Here is a 26,402-nt window from a genome sequence, read left to right on the forward strand (position 1 = left end):
ATAGTCACTAGTTCCCAGACCCAAAGTCCCGTGTGCTCTGTAAAACCTACAAACCAGAACAGTCTGTGTTTAGTTTTTTTGATTAGAAAGAGACTAATATTATATTAAATTGGACCATAGTGGGGTAGCAACTAGGAAATAACTGCTTTTTTGTTGTTGTTGCTATTCAGATTACATCTAAACTGTTGTTTAATGATTGGGAGCACATATATAGTAGGAATTATTCTGTTGGAAGGTAAGGAAAACAGGGAAGAATAATGGAATGTGAAATGAATATTTATGGATTACCTATAGGTACCAGGTATAATGATAGAAACTTTATATTTACCAAATCACTTAACTTGAATGACTACCTTTTAAAGAAGGTGTTATTCTCTTCATTTTGCAAATCAGGAAATGAAGACCCAGACAAGGTAACCCAACTAGTATTTGGTATGGCAGAGATCAGAATCTGAGTGGATCTGACTCCTAAGACCATGCCAGTCTCCTAATATAAATGACATGTCTGTGTGCCACTGGGCACAGATTTAATGTCAACTTTCTGGCCTTATAGGTCCTAGAGACATTGCTTTACATTTCCAGTTTTCTGGGAAGATGTCATTTGGCTCATATCACAGCCCTGCTTGAGCATAGTAAATACCTCATAAAGTTTTTGTACAGATTAGATGAGTTAATACATAAAACTAGTTAGAATATGGTCTGGCACATAGTAAGTGCTCACTAAATATTAGTTATTACTTAAGAGTTCAAGAAATAAGTAACCCTTATACCTTAGGAAGACTAGTTGTAGGAAATGGGTGTTTATAGACTGGGCAGATTAAGAAGATGCAAGTAACACCTTTCCTGTAAAATAGGGAGTAGACTTGATCAGTGTTGCCATAAGGCAAAATGAGGACTAAGAGTTGATAAGTTGGTAAGAGTTCAAGTAGTTGGATTTTGATTATAAGTAAACAAAATTTTTTCTAATTATATCAACTGCCAAAAAGGGAATAAGCCACTTGGGATATAGTGAATCATCTGTTCTGCATCTAGTTTATACACCCCTGTAGATCCACTAAGCACCCTTTCTATGCCCCCCCCCCACCCCCAACCTCCAAGCCTGGGCCACGTTGTCTTGTTCCCTAGACAAAATGGGAAGTTAACACCTTGAAACAGAAGTTTGCCAATGAGAGAGTAGAAAATGAGAAGGCACCAACAGGTGAACTGCTCACCCCCTGTAACCAATTCTTCCAAATTGAAGTTCTTTCATTTATCATATCTGAAGATGAGGACTGATTACATGATTAGCAGGGCCCAATGAAAAGTGAAAATGCAGGGCACCATTTAAAATAAGAATTTCAGGGGCACCTGGGTGGCTCAGCCGGTTAAGCATCTGACTTTGGCTTAGGTCATGATCTTGCAGTTCATGAGTTCGAGCCCCACATCGGGCTCTATGCTGATAGCTCAGAGCCTGGATCCTGCTTCAGATTCTGTGTCTCCCTCTCTCTCTGCCCCTCTTCTGCTCATGTTCTGTCTCTCTCTCTCTCTCTCTCTCAAAAATAAATAAACCTTAAAAAAAGAAGATTTCTAATAAAATAAATACAATAAAATAAGAATTTCAAAACAGTGACAACAAAGCATTAAACAAAGTTTAGGGCCCTTCCAAGCATGGATTCAAAGCAACCACCTGTAATTTTTGTAAAGTTGTGGCCAGTTCAGTAATTTACTCTCTTGTATTAATGCTCTTCCTTTTTTTTTCATGCCCATTTCCCTCTGATTATACCCCACCTTTACCCCTTAAGAAGGACTTAGCATGCAGGCTTTGTCTTAGGTTCTGTTTTCTAGGAATATAGACTGTGAAATTGTATAACTTGTGTTTTTAAATTTGAGAGGCTGGTCAAAAATCCATTTTAATATTACTTCTAACTCTAAGATACCATAATTCCAACAATTTAAAGATATTCATTTAAATAATTGTATTTTTCATTTAATGCAGCCATATGAGGCAAAATGAGTTTGCATGTGAGGTAGAATCCTTGGATTATCACACCTCCAGTATTTAATTCTCTTTTGTTCAAGCATAATATTGCCAATTTATTCGAGGGGAAGACAGAAGGAACCTAATGAAGGTATCCCTTCCTTCCCTTCCTTATCCCAGTTCCTTATTTTCCCATTCATCTAAGCATCTCCTGCAACCCTGCCACCTCTATGTATTGTTAGACAGACTTCAACTTCCTGCTTCTTTTCCATAGTCGCATAATACTTGATATGGTAACTTTCAATCATTATGATTATATCTAATCTCTATATGCACATTGATTTGCAGAAGTGAGCATAAATTCCACATATGAGTGAAATCATATGCTATTTGTTTTTCTCTGACTTATTTCACTTAGTATAATACTGTCTAGCTCCATCCATGTCATTGCAAATAGCAAGATATCATTCTTTTTTATGGCTCAGTAATATTCCGTGTGTGTGTGTGTGTGCGTGTGTGTGTGTGTGTGTGTGTGTGTGTGTATCTTTTTTCTTCTCAAATCTAGGGTTAAGGTTACGGTTATGGCCAGGCTTATGGTTAGGGCCAGGAAATGAAACAAATGAGCAAAGAGAAAAAAAGAAAAAAACAACCTAAGAAAGGGACTCTTAACTATAGAGAACAAACTGGTGGTTACCAGAGGGGAGGTAGGTGGGAGGATGGGTTAAATAGGTGATGGGGATTAAGGAGCTCACTTATAAGGAGCACCAAGTGTTATTGAAGTGTCAATGACTATATCATACACCTGAAAATAATAGTACACTGTATGTTAACTAATTGAAATTTAAATAAAAACTTTTGAAAAAGAAACTAAAAGAACAGTAGGCATAGGGGCACCTGGGTGACTCAGTCTGTTAAGCATTCCACTCTTGGTTTCAGCTCAAGTCATGATCTCATGGTCTGTGAGATGGAGCCCTGCATCAGGCTCTGTGCTGACAGTGCAGAGCCCGCTTGGGATTCTATCTCTCCCCCTCTCTTTCTCTACCTCTCTCTCTGTCTCTCTCAGAATAAATAAATAAACTTTTAAAAAGTTTAAAAAATAGTAGGCATATATTAAAGTCTGAACCAAAACTTTTTCAAATATGCATATTCATTCAATATTTATTATTCAATATTTATTCAACATTCAACATTCAACATTATTTATAACAAATACAGAGAGAAAAGTGAAGTATTAGATACAGATCTTACCATTATGTAGCTTGAGGTTTTATAATAGAGGCTCTGTGCTTATGTACACAAACAAAAATAGTTCTCAAAGTGGAAGGTAATATGTGGAAGATCACTTGAACAAACCAAAGTGCCTCTAAATGGTAGAGAATTTGGGCTAGAGTTCTGGAAGGATTTCAGAGGATTTAGGATTACACATGTAAAATTGAGGACAGATGTATGGAAAATACTGATTTATTCAGAATTCAACTTGATTAAAAATATTGTCTCTTGTTATTTGAGATATCTAGCCTTTTGTGTGTATAGCACTTGATTAGGCTATTTCTATATTGAACAATCAGAAGATGAATCCTCATCATCACGCCATTTTTACTACTGGAATTACTATTGTTTCTAGTAGGAGGATTAATATTGTGACCTAAACCTGGCCTTTGGGCACATTTTGTGTATAGCAGAAAGTTACCATGGGCTTATTTCTTTTATGTAACCTAAATGACATCAACAACTTCTGAATTTCATACCTTCATTTTTTCTATCAACCACATAGGGAAGAACAAAGCTTGTGAATAATTATTGAGACTCTAATGGAAAAATGCAAGTGAAAAAATTTGGTTTTAAAATAAGAGAAAATACTTTTCTCCACAGCAAACTCATCCTTTCAATAAACCAAACAATGATTGTCGAGCCATTAGCAAATTTTTGGCAAGAAAAAACTCAGACCTCCTGATAAAGAATAATTTCCAAGCTTGTAAGAGCTAAACAAATGGAACTTAATTGGAAAGAGTTATTTGAACTGACAGATTAACAGGAAAAAAAATGTCTTTAATGTTCATGTTGGATTTTCAGTCTCTTGAACTTCCATGTATATTTAAGGCAGTTTCTTCTTGTCAAGTCACATGGGTGTCAGTGTGATGAATTTGTATCAGAAGAGTTTGGCTGAAATTTGCCAGGGGGTTGATTTTTGTCAGTCTCTTAAATTTTTCACTGCAATTTGGATATGCCTCTGAATGAAACCAAAATTTCCTTTAAAAAGAGAATTGTAATATTACTCTATTTCTGTTTCACAATCTTTTAATGAAAAGAACAGTGTTTCAGAGGCCAGGATTTAAAAATCAATGTCACAGGATAACCTATTAAATTCTAATATTTAACCTTGTCTTTTCAGCTAGAACACTGTCAAATGCCATTGTTATTGATAGAAGTGTCTTCATATATAATTGGCAGTCATGCAGTAATAGAGTATCTATAAAATAGTGTCTATTAAAAAAATAACTCTGTGCAGAGAGGGCATCATAAGAGATCTGGGAAATGTGTATGTATTTAGGAGCAGTGGGAATACAATACTTAAAATTATTGGTTGTCAACGAGGAGAGAAAAAGAAAAGTACAGATAATGTTAGGGACAATTAAAGCAATTAATGATGGTGTTGGAGGGCACACTGAAGCTTTGTGGGTATGTATGTGCATATGTATTCTCTAGGATTTGCTCTAAATTCTCTTTATGTATCAACAGTATTTTTTCACATGTATACGTGTATGAAAAGTACTAAAGATGGGCACTTTTACCATACATGTTGGTTTATAAAAATCAGGATATTTCAACAAAAGAAAATATTTGATCCTTTTATATGATTTAACTTTAAATCATTTATATAACCAAGAACATGCACCAATATAGTAAGATCTCTTTGAACCTCAGTTTCTCTTTAATCTTCAAGTTAGATTTTAAAGAATGAAATATAAGGAATTCCATCAATAAATTTAAATAGAAATGCCTTCATTTGAACTAATGGCTGAATAAAATGGTGACATTCTCATGTTAAACATGATGATTTGCTGTATTATATTACACATTTCCACTTATTTCATGGAGAGTAGAATGTTTATGAGCAGCAATTCCAAAAGACGTGAGTTAACTTAATGGAACTATTCTGCACATTAGAAAATATTTTAACTGATACTGTTTTTTTTTTAGTTGTTTTACGGATTATTTGGTAAAATAACTCTAAACACTTTGCACATTGTTCTTTAGTTTCAGCTCAAATTCTCAAGAACAACCTTGCAACAATGGAACAACACATTGTTCATCTGGAACGTGATATCAAGAAATTCCCCGAAACAGAGAATAGACATGATAAGTTTGTGGAGAAGATGACAATATCCTTTATTTATTTAAGCACATTGTTTATTAGTTTCTCTCTCTCTTTCTCTCTCTTTCTCTCTCTCTCTCTCTCTCTCTCTCTCTCTCTCTCTCTCTGTATTTACTGTGTAGTTAGTTCTAAACTTACTACTCTATTCAGACTGGATGAATTTATATAGGCTGTTTTTATATTAGCAGCATAAATTTTAGTTGACAGTGTTTCAAACCAGGTAGATTAGGCAAGGGAACAGTTATATGAGAAAAAATACCATTTCTCAAAGAAGAATTTCATTTGAAGCTCCGCTGGATATGCAAGGTAAGTCTTATGAGACTTGAGTAGACACAAAACAAAACAAAAAATCTCCTTATGTAACTAGTTGCTTAGAGAAAATGATCAACATAAGTTTTTTTGGGTCAGAAGTTGTTTTGTTTTTTTTTTTCCTCTTTGCATGTGTGTAGGTATTTGCTGAGGACACACATGTATATTCAAGAGCAATCAGAGGATGGCCAATATCAATTGACTGAAAGGAGTGAGAAGGATAAAATGGATGCCTGGATGGATGGTTAGATGAATTGATCAGTAGATTATGTATTTAAATAAATTATAGTAGCTATCTATATAACATTAAGTATTTACTTCTAAATAAATATTTTTAAATCCCTATTTTATATTCAGTATATTCATATAAAGTATAGAAATATATGAAAGAAGAACTTAAGAAATAGCATTTAGCTTGAATTGCTTAATGTTAAATCTGGCACCTAAATTAAATATGACTTTTTTCTCTTTTGGTTTTCAAAAGTTTGAGCCATATCATCCTCTTTTAGGTTTAAATAAATATCTTGAACTACATACTGGTTCACCATTTTATCTCTCTAGAGGGAATAAATACTATAAATACTTTATCTGATAAGTATATTCTTCCAACTATATGACAGTCACCTTGTTTCAAGGTTAAATCTATTACCTTTTTTCTTCTGTGGTATGCTTATTTAACTGCCAAACTTGGAAGTTACGGTACTGAACTTGAATTATTTGAGAATAGCAATTTAGATTTTCATGAAAAATGTTTTTTTTTTTCATTCAAAGGCATTTGATTCATGAATTAATACTGCTTTATGAGTCTGTTAGTGATGCTGAGTACTTTTATAAATAGGAATATTGGAAACATAACGTTTGTGAGTGCTTGGAAGCAGAAAATCCTCAAAAATAACCTTGTATTATGTAACTTCCCACATTGGGATACTTAATGTAAATACTTAGCTTTATTGCTGACTAGATTTTTCTTAAAAATATGTTATATTGTCCTCTGACTGGAAATACCACCTACATCTCTCAACTTTTGATTTTGGTTCTTGCCTCATATATTTGAATTTAATTCCTGATCCCCTTGTTCCTTTTAATATTTTCTTCTATGGTTGTCTTATGGCCACACAACAGCTTGCAACATTGAGGAGTCTTTGTTGCTCGTTTAGAAAAAGAAAAGTAATTTCAAACCCTCATGAACTTGGCCAAGACTCTTTATTTTGTTTCTCTCTTTATGCAGGTAATTAAGCACTCTAAAATGAAAATCCAAAGTCTCCTGTATCTGTATGTTACCGATGAATGGTTATTCTTCATTTAAGTGGCACTAAAGTGTGACTATTTGTCCACAAGGGGATTGCAAATTATATTAAAATGTATGGGGCTGTTACTTTGTATATCATATTTTTTTGAAAAACAAAATAAAATATACAGCAATTTATTTTAGGTAAAGTTTAGAATATTGAGTTGAGTTGGTTAAAAACTCCAAGTTAATGAATGACAATGATAAATCCGTTGCTCAAATTATTCTTGCTTTGGAAGACTCCTTAAGGCACCCATTGAGAGTTTCAATCTTCTAGAAAATTACAAACAAAATGCATGATCTTCATATGTATATATGTTATATGAATTGTTGTGTCTAATTAATACTTTTCTACTCTTCTGGCACTAACAAAAGAGAAGGATATTTTAAAGTGGGATACGTGATTATGTTTTTTGTTTTTTTTTTTTTAGTTTATTTATTCTGAGAGAGACAGTGCAAGCATGGGTGAGCAGGGGAGGGGCAGAGAGAGAGGAAGAATCCCAAGAAGGCTCTGCACTGTTAGCCCAGAGCCTGATGCGGGGCTCAATCTCATGAACTGCAAGATCATAACCTCAGCTGAAATCGATTGAGCCACCCAGGCATCCTGGAATACTTGATTATGTTTTAAAATTAAAACCACAATTCCGGGGCGCCTGGGTGGCGCAGTCGGTTAAGCGTCTGACTTCAGCCAGGTCATGATCTCGCGGTCCGTGAGTTCGAGCCTCGCGTCAGGCTCTGGGCTGATGGCTCAGAGCCTGGAGCCTGTTTCCGATTCTGTGTCTCCCTCTCTCTCTGCCCGTCCCCCGTTCATGCTCTGTCTCTCTCTGTCCCAAAAAAAATAAATAAACGTTAAAACCACAATTCTATGTTTAGTACAGGATTCTTTCTACTGGATGATCTTTCTGATATTTCTGTCCCCTGCCAATAATTTGTTTTGTTTTAGGTCACTGAACTTTAAATTGAACAACTACAGGCACAAGTATGGGAATAGTTTCCCTTGCAAGTAACCTTACCTACTCAAGAATAATCTCTCTTATAAGGACTATGAATTCAAAAACTGAATAGCACTGCCATGCCTCTCTGCTTTCAGAACAGCGTCATTGCTATTGCTAATGACAATGGCATGATTGCCAGAGAGTAACCGAATATGCAGGCTGAATCTTCACCAAATCTCCAAGTAGAGCTAAATTTCATAGCACCTTATGTTCACCCTTACTCTTTCACAATATTGATTGAACACTTAAAATGTGCTAGTCATTCCCAGGCCATGAAAATATAATAGTGTACAAGATGGAGTCACATATTATAAATCTTGTCAGGAACTTAAATAACATTGAATCATCCTTTTAGAGTATGTATGTAAAGTGTAATCAGATTGAGAAAGGATATTCCACACCTTTTTAAAGTAAATGTAAAAAAAAACAATGACCAGGGAGGTTTAAAAAAAAAAAAAAGACAAAAATCTCTCCTATGAATGTATTGGCTCAAGCTATTTTCTACATCCTGAAGAATAGCCAGTAGCTTTAGAAGGAACCTTATCACCTCTGTCTCCCTTTCTCTATCCAAAATTGATTGCTTGTTCTGACTCATAAAAATAGATGGAAAGAGTAAAATAAGCAAAACTAATTTTATAAGACTACAAAAAAGGGAGAAATGGGGATAATTCTCTTATAAATCATAGTATGGAGGTTCTAGGATCAAAGGGGATAATCTATAATGGATATAATAGCACTAAATATATAGAAATGCACATTGTTCAAAAATCTAACTATGTGGGGAAGTTACTGCTATTATGCAGATTTTTGAAGCAGAATTCTTAGTATTCTTCATGTGCATATGCTCATAATAGTATTGGAAGTTTTAGTTCATTTGTTCAGTGAATTGAAATAGAATCTATATTCTTATTTTTAGTAAGTTTAAAAATGGTAATATTCACTTTTATTTGTTGAATGTTTACTATGTATTAGATATTACTTAATTTTACATACTTGAGCTTTAAAAGGCATTCTTGTTTATTAAATGAGGAGTATTTTCCATATATGATACTAGAATTGGCCACCTTGTGCCTGTTTCATTGTAGTGAGCTTGAGCTGTCTTTTTTTTTAATATTCATTTATATTTGAGGGAGAGAGACAGACAGTGCATGAGCAGGGGAGGGGCAGAGAGAGAGAGAGAGATGGAGACAGAATCTGAAGCAGGTTTCAGGCTCTGAGCTGTCATCACAGAACCAGACGTGGGGCTCGAATTCACAAGCTGTGAGATCATGACCTAAGCCGAAGTCAGACACTCAACCGACTGAGCCACCCAGGTGCCCCTGTTTTTTTTTTTTAATTTTTATGTTAATTTATTTATTTTTGAGAGAAAGAGTGAGAAAGAGAGAGACAGCAGGGGAGGGGAAGAGAGAGAGGGAGATAGAATCCCAAGCAGGCTCCATGCCATCAGCACAAAGCCTGATGGGGGCTTGAACCCACAAACCATGAAATCATGACCTGAGCTGAAACCAAGAGTCAGATGCTCGACTGACTGAGCCCCCAGGCACCCCTCAAGCTGTCTTAAGATAACTTCAACAACTCATGACATTATTTCTCATAGCCCTGTTGTTTTTAATTTACTAATTTCTAGATTCCACCACTTTTTCTCTTTTAAGATTACTAGGAATTATGTAGTCTGTGTCTGTGTTTGGCTCCTATTGGAAATATTGGTGAGGTAGGGGCGCCTGTGTGGCTCAGTCGGTTAAGCGGCCGACTTCAGCTCAGGTCATGATCTCACGGTCCGTGAGTTCGAGCCCCGTGTTGGGCTCTTGCTGACAGCTCAGAGCCTGGAGCCTGTTTCAGATTCTGTGTCTCCCTCTCTCTGACCCTCCCCCGTTCATGCTCTGTCTCTCTCTGTCTCAAAAATAAATAAACGTTAAAAGGAAGTAGGTTCAGAATAACACCTGAAATCAATCACATTTTCAAAGTTCTGAAAAATAGCCCATACTAAAGAGAGGTGAGAGGGAGCAGTGTGAATAGATTGCTCGCCAATCCTTAGACCTGGATATCCTCTGAGTGCACATTATATGTGGATTCTGAATTTGCATTTTTTTTCTACTTGACCAGTAATGTGACTGTGCAAGATTTTTTCTTTCTTGCTTTGTAATTGAAGGATCACTTTTACTTATTACTCCTTGCTTTTTCTGACAGGAAAGAAGACCATTCTTAAAAAAAGGCTTCTTAGACTTTTAAATATGTGTTGTGATTTAACATCTTAAGCTGTCTAAAAAGCACATTAACCACAATGTTCACCTTCCTGCTTATATCCTGTTGACAAATTTCTTATCACATTTTCTCACATAGATTTCGTCAATGGCAGGGCATTCTACTGCCCAAAGTCAACTTAGTTTTTTGATTGGTGGCTAAATGACTTCACCAACTGGAGGACAGGAGTGACTGGACAGCAGGGGTTCAGTGACTGAACCTTTAACACATTGACAAGAGCTGACAGAATGTTAATGACATTAACACCTGTCATCTAACTATCTACTCCTGGGATTTCCTCATAGTAGAAGGGAAAATCATTTAAACTGGTTAAAAACCAAGTTACTGAGGAAACACACTGTTCTTACCAGACAATTCAAAACAGATTTGGGGTCTCTACTGCATTGCAATTATGTTAATTTTTATTCCACTTTCTTTAATAAGAGATTTTTTTGAGAGATGAGAAAACCCACAATTATTCAACCACAGTAACATTAATCACATTTGAGACCATGCCAGTAACAGGTTTTAGTGAGATGATGATCCACACGTTGTAAATTAATGGCATGTAATCAATATAACCAAAATGAAACATCAAAAGCCAAGGACTCCCCCATTGTTTTATATTAATATAGTAATATAACTGTTTTCTAACTCCTGAAGAAAAAACAAGGACTTACACTAGACTGGAGGGAATTTCACTGGATCTGACCCTCTCTCCTTACCTTCAATTGCCTGCTGCTCTCAAACTCAGAAAATTAGGAAGTTCAAAGCAAAACATTTTATGAGAATGCTCAGGGAGAGAGGGTCCATGATATAAGAAATGAGTAAGTAAATAAATAAATAAATAAACAAACAAACAAACATGGGCAGTAATGGCGATAATGCATATATATTGAAAAGCAAATTGTTTTAGAAAACCACATAAGGGAAAATATTGCTTTTCTAAAAAGGAAGATTGTTATCATTTTTTTTAAATACACACTCTTCATAATGTTATTGAGTGTTTTTTTTAATGTTTATTTTATTTTTAGATAGCACAAGCAGGGGAAGGGCAGAAAGAGAGAGGGACAGAGGATCTGAAGTGGGCTCTGCACTGACAGCAGAGAACCTGATGCGGGGCTCAAACCCACAAACCATGAGATCATTACATGAGCTGAAGCCTGACGTTTAACTGACTGAGCCACCCAGGCGCCCTGAGTGTTTTTTATTTTAATTATTTGTGCATTGATTTGAAATAGAAAGTATAATCATACATACTACTACTAATAAAAATGATAATAAAAAAATAACAAACAGTTTGGTGAATGTCATATGACAGTCACAGTGCTAGGAATACACACACACACACACACACACACACACACATACTCATACACAATCCCAATTGTGTTTAGAAAACGCTCAAATTGCACCAAATACTGAGGACATTTTATGTTTCAAAAACTCTGTTAACTTTTCCCCCAAAGTTGCTTTTATTATTGGCAAGGGATTGAATGTCAGTATTTTTGAATGTCAGTGGAAAACCTAAAGCTCTACAAACCTTGTGGGAGCTTTAATTTTTCAGCTAAAGAGGTTCGAGTAGATTTAGCTATCCCACCGAACTTTCCCATCACCAGATATTTGCCCATTGCTCGTTTACATAGAGCCTAACTACAGTGGTTTCCTTTTTCAACATTTACTTTTTTATTTAAACAGCTTAATCAAGAGTTATAAAAACACTGGATCAGTCTTTTCAAATAAAAGTGAAATGCAGCAGCTCAATAGGTTAGTCTTACAAAAGAAGCCCTGCTGCCTGCTTGAAGTTTAGGTGTTAAAATGATGTTTTTTTCAAATGCCGAAAGATCTAGTTTTGGATAGCAAGGTCATATCTTTGAGTTGCAAGTTTATAAAAACCTGGAAATTCTTTTGATTTGTGGTGTGTGTGTGTGTGTGTGTGTGTGTGTGTGTGTGTGTGATGAGATAAACATTCTTGATAGGTTAATTATAGGAAGATTTCTATAATTTAATTAACTCAGTCATGCTATACATAGAACTTATTGCCTCACTCTTTGTTTTCCTGCTCCTATATGTTGCTATTTATGTTTTTATAACATAAAATGCCAAGATTCTTAGGTTAGTAATACTAATATTGATCCAAAACTATTTTCCTCTTGGGGCGCCTGGGTGGCGCAGTCGGTTAAGCGTCCGACTTCAGCCAGGTCACGATCTCACGGTCCGTGAGTTTGACCCCCGCGTCGGGCTCTGGGCTGATGGCTCAGAGCCTGGAACCTGTTTCCGATTCTGTGTCTCCCTCTCTCTCTGCCCCTCCCCCGTTCATGCTCTCTCTCTGTCCCAAAAATAAATAAACGAAAAAAAAAAAAAAAAACTATTTTCCTCTTCCATAAATCATTGCTTTACATTTAAATCTTAATGTTCTTGAGAGTAAAGTGTTTTAATATTTATTTCCTTTAGAGGAAATAAAAGTATCAGCTTTCAATAAGTTAGCCTGAACACAGATATTCAGGAAAATGAAATGATAATTCCAAGTTATGCAAATTAAATACATTTAAACACAAAGGGATTATATTAGGTGATCTTGAATGTCCCTTTCAGCTCTAAAATGTTTTTATATTCCTAATCCAGTGTAGTGTTTCTATCCTTGTTCTACTTAAATATTAAATCCATAAATATTGAAATAATTTCCTCCCTGATATTTATTTCATGTCACTAGTATTGATAATATAGTACCATAATGTTATTCCTACTGGTAAACAAATGTATTCATTCAACAAATGAATTCAGCAAATTTTATAAAAATACCTACTATGTTTCAAGCCCTGTTTTTCCCCAGTGAGGATTCAATGATAAAGTTTACATATACATATACATATACATATACATATACATATACATATTCCAGTGCAGTAGACAAGTGAAAAACAAATTTGTAGTATAATACCAAAACATGATTACTGATAAAAATAAAGTTGGGCAAAATGATTACAAATGATAGTAGGAGCTTTTTTTTCTAATGATAAATTGGTTAGGGAAGACCCCTTATGAGGGAGTAAAATTTAAACAGAGAAGTGAATCAAGTGATGGAATGATTTGTGTGAATAACCGAGGGAGGAGCCATCTATACAGAGGGTACTACTAGTGCAAAGGCTTTGAGGTGTGAACATGAGCATGGAAGTATGCAAAAAATAGCAAGAAGACCAGTGTGGCTAGTTTGCAGTGAGAGAGGCAGAAAATAAGAAGAAAGAGTAGTGAAGGTGAAATCATGGAAGACCTTGTTGTATGATGGAAAGACATTTGAGGATTGAAAAGAGGAGAATGACCATTACATAGATGAGGAAGACTGAAGGAGGAGGAATAGAAGTTGTGGCAGTAGTGAATCAAGACTTTGGTTTCAGATCTGTTAAGTTTGAGACACTATTAGGCATCCGGGCAGAGATGCAAAGCCTAGAATATTTGAGCCTAAACTCTAGGGAAGGGTCCAAACTTGAAATAAAAATTTAGGAACCATCAGCATGTAGATGCTATTTAAAACCATTAGATTAGGTAAGATTACCTAGATAATGTCAACAGAAGAGAGGCCCAAGGCCTAAGGTCTAGGGAACTCCAACATTTAGAAGTTAAGGAGATGAGAAGACTTTTAACAAAAGAGGTGGGGAAACCAAAGGTACAGCTAGTGTGATAGGAGGAAACCAGAAAATTGTACTGGCCTGGAATCCAAGTGACAAAAATGTTTGAAGAAGGATCCTTTTGACTAGACTCATGTGTTCTATGTATTGGTTAAAAATATATTATTGTGGGCTTGTTAAATTAACATTTGTTAAGTGGAGGCAGTTCACCAAAAGACCACAAGAAAAGTTTATTACTCACAGGTCCTGGAGGAAGTAGGTACACAGCAGCCCCCCAGTGGCCACATGCGAGGAAGGCCAAGGTAGAGTGAAGGCAGAGAAAGCTACAGGACTTAGAGCACATGACTTTATCAGAGTACATGGGAGGAGTGGTTAGGGATTCCTGGGTTACAGCCAGATCGGTCAAATCCAACCCAAAGCAGCAGTGTTTTGGTAAGCTCTACAAGGGTCTTCTCTAATGGGCACACAAGGGAAAGGCCCTGGGTGGGTGGAAGGGGCACTGTTGGTCAGAAGGGCTGCTTGGCAAATCTTATCAGGAATTTACATTTACTTGTGACTGTGAGCTGCTATCGCCATGCATTTTGGGAGGCACTAATGTCACTTCAAGGCCCTTGCATGCCACTTGGCCACACAAAATGGACCAGGCAGCAATATCGTGGAGTAGTTTAGCTAAATTCTCCACAGGTATTATGGATAAGGCATTGCACACAGGGAGGAACTACTGACTTGACAATCCTCTTTAAGTATTTTATTGACAAAATGTAGACTCATATCATGCATTTCTTTGTTTACTTTGCTATTTGTTCAGACAGTGCACACACAGGTTAGATTTGTTTTTTTTGTTTTTTTTTTAGGTAAAAGTAACTTAACTTTATTTTTTAGTTTTTAAAATTTACATCCAAATTAGTTAGTATATAATGAAGCAGTGATTTCAGGAGTAGATTCCTTAATGTCCCTTACCCATTTAGCCCATCCTCCATCCCACAACCCCTCCAGCAACCCTGTTTGTTCTCCATATGTATGAGTCTCTTTTGTTTTGTCCCCCTCCCTGTTTTTATATTATTTTTGTTTCCCTTCCATTATGTTCATCTATTTTGTCTCTTAAAGTCCTCATATGAGTGAAGTCATATGATTTTTGTCTTTCTGACTAATTTCACTTAGCATAATACCCTCCAGTTCCATCCACGTAGTTGCAAATGGCAAGATTTCATTCATTTTGATTGCCGAGTAATACTCCATTGTATATATATACCACATCTTCTTTATCCATTCATCCATCGATGGACATTTGGGCTCTTTCCATACTTTGGCTATTGTTGACAGTGCTGCTATAAACATGGGGGTGCATGTGTCCCTTTGAAACAACACACCTGTATCCCTTGGATAAATACCTAGTAGTGCAATTGCTGGGTCGTAGGGTAGTTCTATTTTTAGCTTTTTGAGAAACCTCCATACCGTTGTCCAGAGTGGCTGCACCAGCTTGCATTCCCACCAACAATACAAAAGAGATTCTCTTTCTCCGCATCCTCTCCAACATCTGTTGTTGCCTGAGTTGTTAATGTTAGCCATTCTGATAGGTGCAAGGTGGTATCTCATTGTGGTTTTCATTTGTATTTCCCTGATGATGAGTGATGTTGAGCATTTTTTCATGTGTCGGTTGGCCATCTGGATGTCTTCTTTGGAGAAGTATCTGTTCATGTCTTTTGCCCATTTCTTCACGGGATTATTTGTTTTTTGAGTGTTGAGTTGGATAAGTTCTTTGCAGATTTTGGATGCTAACCCTTTATCTGATATGTAATTTGCAAATATCTTCTCCCAGTCTGTTGGTTGCCGTTAGATTTGCTGATTATTTAGTTCACTGGGCAGAAGCTTTTTATTTTGATGAGATCCCAGTAGTTCATTTTTGCTTTTGTTTCCCTTGCCTCTGGAGATGTGTTGAGTAAGAAATTGCTGCGGCCAAGATCAAAAAGGTTTTTGCCTGATTTCTCCTTGAGGATTTTGATGGCTTCCTGTCTTATATTGAGGTCTTTCATCCATTTTGAGCTTATTTTTGTGTATGGTGTAAGAAAGTGGTCCAGGTTCATTCTTCTGCATGTCACTGTCCACTTTTCCCAGCACCACTTGCTAAAGAGACTGTCTTTATTCCATTGGATATTCTTTCCTGCTGTGTCAAAGATTAGTTGGTCATATGTTTGTGGGTCCATTTCTGGGTTCTCTATTCTGTTCTATTGATCTGAGTGTCTGTTCTTGTGCCAGTACTATACTATATTGATGATTACAACTTTGTAGTATAGCTTGAAGTCTGGGATTGTGATGCCTCCTGCTTTGGTTTTCTTTTTCAAGATTGCTTGGGCTGTTCGGGGTCTTTTCTGGTTCCATACAAATTTTAGGATTATTTATTCTAGTTCTGTGAAGAATGCTGGTGTTACATTGATAGGGATTGCGTTGAATATGTAGACTGCTTTGGGTAGTATCGACATTTTAACAATATTTGTTCTTCCTATCCAGGAGCATGGAATCTTTTTCCATTTCTTTGTGTCTTCTTCAATTTCTTTCATACACTTTCTATAGTTTTCAGTATATAGATTTTTCACCTCATTGGTTAGATTTATTCGTAGGTATTCTATGGTTTTTGGTGCAACTGTAAATGAGATAGATTTCTTGATTTCTCTTTCTGTTGCTTCATTGTTGGTGTATAGGAATGCAATCAATTTCTGTGCGTTGATTTTATATCCTGCCACTTTGCTGAATTCATGAATCAGTTCTAGCAGTTTCTTTTTTGGTGGAATCTTTTGGGTTTTCCATATAGAGTATCATGTCATCTGCAAAGACTGAAAGTTAGACCTCCTCCTGGCCAATTTGGATGCCTTTTATTTCTTTGTGTTGTCTGATTGCCGAGGCTAAGACTTCCAATACTATGTTGAATAACATTAGTGAGAGTGGACATCCCTGTCTTGTTCCTGACCTTAGGTGGAATGCTCTCAGTTTTTCCCCATTGAGGATGATATTAACATTGGGTCGCTTGTATATGGCTTTTATCATCTCGAGGTATGATCCTTCAATCCCTACTCTCTTGAGGATTTTTATCAAGAAAGGATGCTGTATTTGTCAAATGCTTTCTCTGCATCTATTGAGAGGATCATATGGTTCTTGTCTTTTCTTTTATTGATGTGATGAATCATGTTAATTGTTTTGTGGATATTGAACCAGCCCTGCATCCCAGGTATAAATCCCACTTGGTCGTGGTGAATAATTTTTTAATGTATTGTTGGATATGGTTGGCTAATATCTTGTTGATTATTTTTGCATCCATGTTCATCAGGGAAATTGGTCTATAGTTCTCCTTTTTAGTGGGGTCTCTGTCTCTTTTTGGAATCAGGGTAATGCTGGGTTCATAGAAAGAGTTTGGATGTTTTCCTCCCATTTCTATTTTTTGGAACAGTTTCAAGAGAATAGGTGTTAACTCTTCCTTAAATGTTTGGTAAAATTCCCCTGGAAAGCCATCTGGCCCTGGACTCTTGTTTTTTGGGAGATTTTTGATTAATAAATCAATTTCCTTACTGGTGATGGGTCTGTTCAAATTTTCTATTTCTTCCTGTTTAGTTTTGGTACTGTATATGTTTCTAGGAATTTGCCCATTTCTTCCAGATTGCCCATTTTATTGGCATATAATTACTCATAATATTCTCTTATTATTGCCTTTATTTCTGTTGTGTTGGTTGTGATTTCTCCTCTTTCATTCCTGATTTTACTTCTTTGGGTCCTTTCCTTTTTCTTCTTGATCAAACTGGCTAGTGGTTTATCAATTGTGTAAATTCTTTCAAAGAACCAGCTTCTGGTTTCATTGATCTGTTTTTTTTTTTTTTTTTTTTTTAGTTTCGATAGCATTGATTTCTACTCTAATCTTTATTATTTCCTGTCTTCTGCTGGTTTTGGGTTTTATTTGCTGTTCTTTTTCCAGCCCCTTAAGGCATAAGGTTAGGTTGTGTATCTGAGATCTTTCTTCCTTCTTTAGGAAGGCCTGAATTGCTACATACTTTCCTCTTATGACTGCCTTTGCTGTGTCCCAGAGGTTTTGGGTTGTGGTGCTATCATTTTCATTGACTTCCATATACTTTTTAATTTCTTCTTTAACTTCTTGGTTAGCCCATTCATTCTTTAGTAGGATGTTCTTCAGTCTCGAAGTATTTGTTATCTTTCCAAATTTTTTTCTTGTGGTTGATTTAGAGATTCATAGCATTGTGGTCTGAAAATATGCACGGTATGATCTTGATCTTTTGTACTTACTTAGGGCTGATTTGTGTCCCAGTATATGGTCTATTCTGGAGAACGTTCCATGTGCACTGGAGAAGAATGTATATTCTGCTGCTTTAGGATGAAATGTTCTGAATATATCTGTTAAGTACATTGGTCCAATGTGTCATTCAAAGCCATTGTTTCCTTGTTGATTTTTTGATTCGATGATCTGTCCATTGCTGTGAGTGGGGTGTTAAAGTCTCCTATTATTATGGTATTACTATCGATGAGTTTCTTTATATTTGTGATTAATTGATTTATATATTTGGTTGCTGCCACATTTGGCGCATAAATGTTTATAATTGTTAGGTCTTCTTGGTGGATAGACCCCTTGATTATGATATAATGCCCTTCTGCATCTCTTGATTCAGTCTTTATTTTAAAGTCTACATTGTCTGATATAAGTATGGCTTTCTCTTGTTGACCATTAGCATAATAGATGGTTCTCCATCCCCTTATTTTCAATCTGTAGGTGTCTTTAGGTCTAGATTGGGTCTCTTGTAAACAGTATATAGATGGGTCTTGTTTTCTTATCCACTCTGTTACCCTATGTCTTTTGATTGGAGCATTGAGTCGATTGATGTTTAGAGTGAGTACTGAAAGATATTAATTTATTGCCATTATGATGATTGTAGAGTTGGATTTTCTGGTGGTGTTCTCTGGTTCTTTCTAATCTTTTGTTGCTTTTGGTGTATATATATATATATATATATACATATATATATATATATACACACACACACATACATATATATTTTTTTTTCATCTTTTTCCCCTCAGAGAGTCCCCCTTAAAATTTCTTGCAGGGCTGGTTTAGTGGTCACAAACTCCTTTAATTTTTGTTTGTCTGGAAAACTTTTTATCTCTCCTTCTATTTTGAATTACAGCCTTGCTGGATAAAAAATTCTTGGCTGCATATTTTTCTGATTCAGCACACTGAACATATCTCACCACTCCTTTCTGGCCTGCCAAGTTTCTGTGGATAGGTCTGCTGCAAACCTGATCTGTCTTCTCTTGTAGGTTAGGGACTTTTTTTCCCTTGCTGCTTTTATGATTCTCTCCTTGCCTCAGTATTTTGTGAATTTGACTATGATATGCCTTGTTGATGGTCGTTTTTTGTTGAGTCTAATGGGGGTCCTCTGTGCTTCCTGGATTTTGATGTCTGTGTCTTTCCCCAGGTTAGGAAAGTTTTCTGCTATGATTTGCTCACATAACCCTTCTACCCCTATTTGTCTCTCTTCCTCCTCTGGGACCACTAAGATTCTGATGTTGTTCCTTTTTCATGAGTGACTGATTTATCTAATTCTTAAATCATGCTCTTTTTCCTTAATCTCCCTCTTTTTTTCTTCTTCATTATTCTCTATAAGTTTGTCCTCTACATCGCTGATTCTCTGTTCTGCCTCATCCATCGTTGCTGCTGCTGCATCCATCTGTGATTGCAGCTCAGTTATAGCATTTTTTATTTCATTCTGGCTATTTTTTACTTCTTTTATCTCTGCAGAAAGGGATTCTAATCTATTTTCGACTCCAGATAGTATTCTTATTATCATGATTCTAAATTCTGTTTTAGACATCTTGCTTGTATCCATGTTGGTTAAATCCCTGTCTGTCATTTCTTGGTGCTCTTTCTTTTGGGGTGAATTCCTTCATCTTGTCATTTTGAAGGGAGAAAAGGAATTAATGAAGTAGAAAAATTGAAATTAAAAAATTAAAATTAAAAAAATATTAAAATTAAAAATTAAAAACACACACACACAAATTGAATAGATGATGCTAGATCCTAGGTGTGTTTTGGTCTGGGTGTAGAAAGTGGTTTGACCAATTATAGAAACAAAGAAACAAACAAACAATCAAATAAACAAAAAAGGGGGGGAGAGAAAAAAAAAGGAAATCGTTTGAGAATTTGAAAAATTGAATACACGAATGTAGACTAAAATACACAAAAGTAGAGAATATAGTGGAAAAAATTATAGAAAAATATTTTTAGTAAAAATCAAAAATATGATTTTTTTCATTTTCTGTATTTAAGAAAAAAGAAAAGAAACGAAAAAGAAAAAAGATTAAAAAAGAATAAAAGAAAAGACAAAAAAAGAAATCGTTTGAAAATTTGAAGAAGTGAGTATACTGTAGTAGACTGAAATAAAATGATGGGAGTAAGATAGAATTTGAAAAAAAATTACATAAAAGCAAAAAATATAGTGATAAAAATAAATAAAAATATTTTTAAAAGAAATTGAAAGTAAAAATGAAGTTTTCTCTTTCTGCATTCAAGAAAAAGAAAAGAAATGAAAAAAGAGCAAAGAGAAAAAGAAAGAAAAAAAAGGAAATTGTTTGAAAATTTGAAAAGGTGAGTACACTGAAGTAGACTAATGTAAAATGATGGAAGTGAAGTGGAATTTGAAAAAAATTAAACAAAAGTAAAAAATATAGTAATAAAAATTAAAAACAGATATTTTAGTAAAAATTGAAAATAAAAATGAGTTTTTTTCCCTTTCTGTTTTCAAGAAAAAGAATTGTAAAAGAGAAAAAGGAAAAAGAGGAAAAAAATTGAATAGATGAACCTGCTAACAGATTCAGTAGGACTGAAATTGTTTCGTTTTCCCATAGAGGTCAGTCCATGTAGCCCTTTATAGTCCATAAATTAAGCCACCGGTGAGGTTTGTGTTAAAGAGCGAAGTTGGCCCAGTTGGGCAGGGTTCAGTGTAACAGCTCCGCTTTCCACTAGATGGTGCTGCTAGCCTACTGGGGTGGATTGTTGTGGTGCTCCTACATGCGCATGCGCAGGAGCGGTAAAAAAATGACGCCACCCGGTCTGCTCACCCGGATCAGCAATCGCGCACCAGTCCTCCATCTTCAGCTCTTGTCCACTCCCCGCTTTTCCACTCTCCATGGCCAGGCCCCAGGCAGTACCTCTCTCCCAAGTTTTGCCTCAGATGTGGCTGTTTTCCCCAGTCCCTTGCTTCCGAAGGACTGCGGCTTTGACCCGTTCCACCCCTCTGCGGGAGGGTCCCACTGAGCAATGGCCAAATGTCGGCTGCACCCAGGAATGCCCACTGGACCCTGCTGTTGCTGGTGCCCCGAGACTGTGGCAAGGTGCCAGCCCGCCCCCAAAAAATATCAAGAGACAGTGTAGCCTCAGCATTTCAGGGACCATGGAAAACTGCAACACACATCTGGCATCAGGCTTCACCCTCAACAACCTTTCCCCAGCACCAACGAATGTGGCTGCCTTCCGGGGTCTGCTGGGACCAGGTGGCTCTAACAGTCTCTACCAAATGTCCTTCCAGCAGTGGAGCTGCTTTTCCCCGTGTGGCCCGAGAACCTCCCGGACCCCACTCTGTTCCTGGGGATTCACCTGTCCTACCAGAGCACCTCCAGGTATTGAACTGCGGAGTTGCAGCCTTTGCACTCCCCTTATTTACAGTCTTAATGGAATTTAAACCCTCTCCTTTCTCCTTTCTCCCTTTTTAGTTTAGTCCCTGCAGCTGTTTCCAATTTTCTACTTTCTCTCCAGCTGCTTTTGGGGAGGGGTGCTTTTCCCATATGCCCCCCCCAGTCTCCCTCCTCTCTCTGCCCGCAAAAGTGGTTCCCTAACTTTTAGGCTTCTTAATCCCTAAGTTTAGCTCTTCGTGTCACATACCTGCTGAATTCTGTGGTTCAGGTTGTGTAGGTTGTTGTGTTAATCTTCCAATCAGTTTTCTAGGTGTGTAGGATGGTTTAGTGTTGGTCTGGCTGTATTTCAGGGACGCGAGACACCCAAAAAGCTTCCATGCTGTTCTGCCATCGTGGCTCCTCCCCTCGATTTGTTTTCTTCTTTTGTAGCTGACTCTGTATTTCCACATCAATCAAAATGTCCCCATTAAGTTGTTAGTTAAATCACAAATAATTGCCATGAGGCATTCATTTCATGTTTTTAGAATCCTTTACTTTAAAGGCTATGAAATGCTTTGAACAAGTATTCAGTGAAATCTCAATTATCTGGAATTCCATTAGCATATATTCCTTTATAGGTATCCAGGATTTCCAGGTTTGAGCATTAACCATTTAAATGCTGGAATCATACCCCATTCTGGGGGTGGGTGATGGAGAAATAGCGTTCTGAAGTTCAGTATTATATTGAGAACCAGCCATATGCTAGGCATTTTATTAGCCGCAGTAACTATACTCTTATCTGCCTCTATAAACAGAATGTTTCAACTGTAATTTTATTATATGTTAATGATCTTGGATTATCAGGTCCTTTGAAGTGCTTTAGAAGTATTCGTCCTGGTGATACAGTATTATATTTCTCCATCTTACCTTAGGTCTGAAACTTTATTTCATTATTTGCTTTAACAATGTCACGTTGGTGTTCTTGAGACGTAGATGATTGCCCCTGTGTGTGAATAAGTGTATGTATGACTGTGTCTTAACTTTCTCTTTTTCCGTCTATGTGTATCTGTGTCTCACAGAAATACACATATGTAGACACACAAACTGAACACCTCACTCATTTAAAGGCATTTTATTGAAGCATAAATGGGCAAAGAGAGAGGGAGACACAAAATCTGAAGCAGGCTTCAGGCTCTGAGCTGTCAGCACAGGGCCCAATGTGGATCTCAAACTCACAAACCGTGAGATCATGACCAGAGCTGAATCCAGACGCTTAACCAATTGAGCCAGCCAGGTGCCCCTAATCTTCTGTCTCTTTAGAAATGACTTTACTCTCTATAGTAAATGTATACCACCCATGTTATTGCTCTTAATTTCTGCAAGTATTATTCTGCCATTATGTTTGTTCTAGTTCCTCATTAATCCAGATCAGTACAAAGGAAGAACATCAAAGCTGGAAGCAGTTGACAGTAGTGTAGATGAGAGACTCATTCAAAACATATTCTACTCCCCTTATAAAGAGTTGGGGCATGGCATGCCTAAAGAGGAGTGGTACTTTAATAAGACCCATCTGCCAATGGCATGCAGAATGACTAAAACAGGGAGACACAGAAAACAGGAATATCAATTTAGAAAGTCAAATATTTCCTATGCAACAAGCACCATTCTGGGACCTTCTGGGAGAGAGATTTATAAGACAGACAGTGTCCCTGTTTTCATGGAATTTAAATTTTACTCGAGGTGGAGCTGGACAGAGGATTGGAGATTCAGTTGTCCTAAGTGCTACTGAAGGAAAGTAGTGGTAGTGACTGGGTGCTACTTTAGATTGGGAGGGCTGAAAAGATCTTTTTGTCCAGGTGACATTTGAACCAAGGCCTAACATATACAAAGGTTCCAGCCATGCAAAAATCTGGGTAAAAGCATTTTGGGTAGGGGTAATAGCTTGTTCAAAATTGTGAAAATGGAAATAAGCTTAGTTTGTTTAAGGAACAGAAAAAGGCCACGGTGGCTGGTATGTGGTTAACAAAGAGGAAATGAATAGAAGATGAATGCCGAGAAACAGGTAGGAAATAGATCATGTAGGTCCTTGTAGGCCAGGATAAGGAGTTGGAACATAAGTGTACCAATCTAGGTGTTGAGTAAGATTATTATTGCTACTGGACTGTTTTAACTAACCAGTCCTCTAAATGAGTTAGCATTTATCTTAAGCTAGGTGCTAGAGATCTCATGGAGAATAAGTCATAGTACTTGCCCCCAAAGAATTTCTGTATAAATAATACATTCTTTTGATTTAAAAAAATAAGAATTTTGCCCACAACTTTGGAAGAACCATTACTGGCTATTTTGTTTTTGTCTTTGTTTTATACAAATTATTTTGTCTCATAAGGATCTCTTGCCAGCATTTATTTTGATGATGGACTTTGCAAGTGTATGTTTCATTCATTCTTGGTTTGGACAGTATTATCTTTGTGTGCTATGCCTGACAATTAGAGCTATGACTCATCATCTTTACTGGAACACTACCAGAACATCTAGAACAATGTCTAATATAAGGCAGCTATGCTGTCTTCCTCCAAACAAATGATTCTTTGGTGGTTGGATATATTGTAAGTTCTCCATTTATGTAATTCTCTGCTATTATCTAATTTGTAAAGTGGAGTGGGAGAAAAGAGAAAATTTAGAAATCAACATAGCACATCAACTCTTTATCCTGGTAAAGTATCTCACATCTTAATTTGTGTTATTTTAGTAAAGTGTGAAACAAAATATTGTTAAAATTATAACATGATAAATATAGTTTTTATTTTTTGACTCTTGGTAGGAAATTTTGTTTGATCAATGCGTGGTTTTAATTGCCTAATCTGTTTTTACTTTATAAAGAGAAGTAACTGCTCTTTGCTGTATTTGTCAAAAATGACAAGGTAACTCTGAAGCCAAAATGATGTACATGACATGTGATTTTTGTTGATTTTTTTTTGAAGTGTAGCACAACTTATTTTTGAAAAATCTTTTACTGTGGTTAAAATTTCTATGGCATAGAACAAACTGGTTATTTTGAAGTTGCAACATATAGCTAATCTACAAGAAAAAGCTTTCTAATACCTGCTATTAAACCAAGAAATGTGTTGCACTGGAAATGTACACAGAGAAAGGAAATGATTTTCTTACACAGGATGCTGCCACTTAGACTGTACATAGAGTTGATTTGTAATATAAAGTAACTCTCCAATTATCAATTGTCAAAACTGACTTTGTACACATTAAGAATCTGTAAAGAGCTTCCAAGTTATCAATAATTAAAATGCTGCATATGAAATGTAATGGGGTGTGTCAGCTGGATCCAAGTAAGATATTGAGGTAAATGTTGCTCAGCTTTACCATCTGTTACATATTCTTTTTGCATAATATTTTAATCCATTAAAATGTGCATTTTTTTCTTTAAAAAAATTAGCCTACCTTAGGTTATAGGAAAAAACTATTAAGAAGTAGTCTCTGACCACTGACCTTTTCAGTGGCCTAAAGTTTTTTTTTTTTTGTCTTTGTGCCCTCATTAAGATGAAAAATGGAAATCCCTAGAAATATAACATGCCAAGCTCCCAGTTGAACTGCTAACAAGTAATAGGTTCCATTAACTTCTTAAGTTCTCAGACAAGAACTAAATTTGGCCATGAGATATTCTTTCTAAAACTACTTGTTCTCAGGAACAGTGATTGAATGAACTTAGGACTTGCTTTCACTAAGTGGAATGGAAAAGTCATGTCATAGCATGTCAGTTCCTGCTTAGTGAATAAGATATTCCCTGGGTATAACTTAGGGAGTATACATACATAGCCCTTTTAAGGAACCCAGACCCCATTGATTTTTTGGCGACTTCATTGTACAGAGTAGTACCCATGTGACTTAAAAGACTTAATGTACGACCACACTGTCCAACTTTGACCCCCAAAATAGTTTACTCACCTAGGAGGATCTGGTTCAAAATGGTGTCTTCCCTCTAATGAGTAAGTGAGTTCTTTGTACTCTGTTGGCTTGCTGCTCTCAGACCATTCAATGAAAGGAACTTGCATGTCATTCAGAACCATTTACCAAATGAACCATTACAGTCTGAAAATGTCAAGCACTTTTGGGCCTGGCAGTTTACCATAACCAACAAGTTGCAACAGAAAATATGTAAGTTCTGTTTCCTTGCCAATATTCGTTTGTGCAGTGTTGTTCTTGGCAGTCCCCTAGGTTATTTTAAGTAGCCTACTCTTCTATTACCCCTTTATTAGTTTGTAAAATAAAACAACTTACTGATTCTTGATTTGTACTATTACACATGCTTGAGTAATTTCATTTCGTTTACAAATAATTTCATTTTATTTATATTATTTACACTCCATCAACTTTCAGAACAGTGTGTACTAGCTTATTTTAATTCTTTCAAGTTCAAATCAACAGAGAAGTTTTCCAAGTTCTATCCTAAGGAACACTTCTGACTAATACATTATTTTTCATTACTGTGCTATAGTGATATGCTGTTTTTTGTAACATTTCTATGACCACCTAAAAATAACTCCATTAACAAAAACTCATGTCTAGGGTCTAATGTCACTTCTTTTGAGGTGATATAGCCTATTGGTAAATAATATGAAACTTAGATTTGTGCCTAGATCTCTCAATCGTGTGATCTTAGGAAAATCACTTTCATTTCTTGCTCGAATTTACTCTTTTAGAAGTAGTGGTTAATGCTTATCTCCCCAAACTGTAAAGGGTTATAATAATCAATGCAGTAAATATCAATTGTAGGTAAAGTGTGTAATCCCATGTTTTTCTCTTTCAGTAGGATCAAAATTACCAGGCACTTCCCATGTATTCAGGTACTGTTCAGACAAATGCAAAAGAGAAATAGTAAGGCAGTGTCCCTATATTAAGGAACCCACAGTGTTGTGCAGGGAAAAAC

At 36.2% G+C, this 26,402-nt stretch overlaps 1 protein-coding gene across 5 annotated transcripts in view; it reads left to right on the top strand.

Moving 5' to 3' along the window:
• DIAPH2 (diaphanous related formin 2) overlaps window positions 1-26,402 on the top strand; it is a 995,484-nt gene that overhangs the window by 622,661 nt on the left and 346,421 nt on the right. For all 5 annotated transcript variants that reach the window (XM_045470691.1, XM_045470696.1, XM_045470695.1 and 2 more), the window contains one exon: window positions 5,216-5,340. In XM_045470691.1, coding sequence (XP_045326647.1) covers window positions 5,216-5,340 — 125 coding nt within the window. The remainder of the gene's footprint in view (window positions 1-5,215; window positions 5,341-26,402) is intronic.

This window comes from Leopardus geoffroyi, chromosome X, assembly GCF_018350155.1.
Source record: "Leopardus geoffroyi isolate Oge1 chromosome X, O.geoffroyi_Oge1_pat1.0, whole genome shotgun sequence".
Taxonomy (NCBI): Eukaryota; Metazoa; Chordata; class Mammalia; order Carnivora; family Felidae; genus Leopardus; species Leopardus geoffroyi.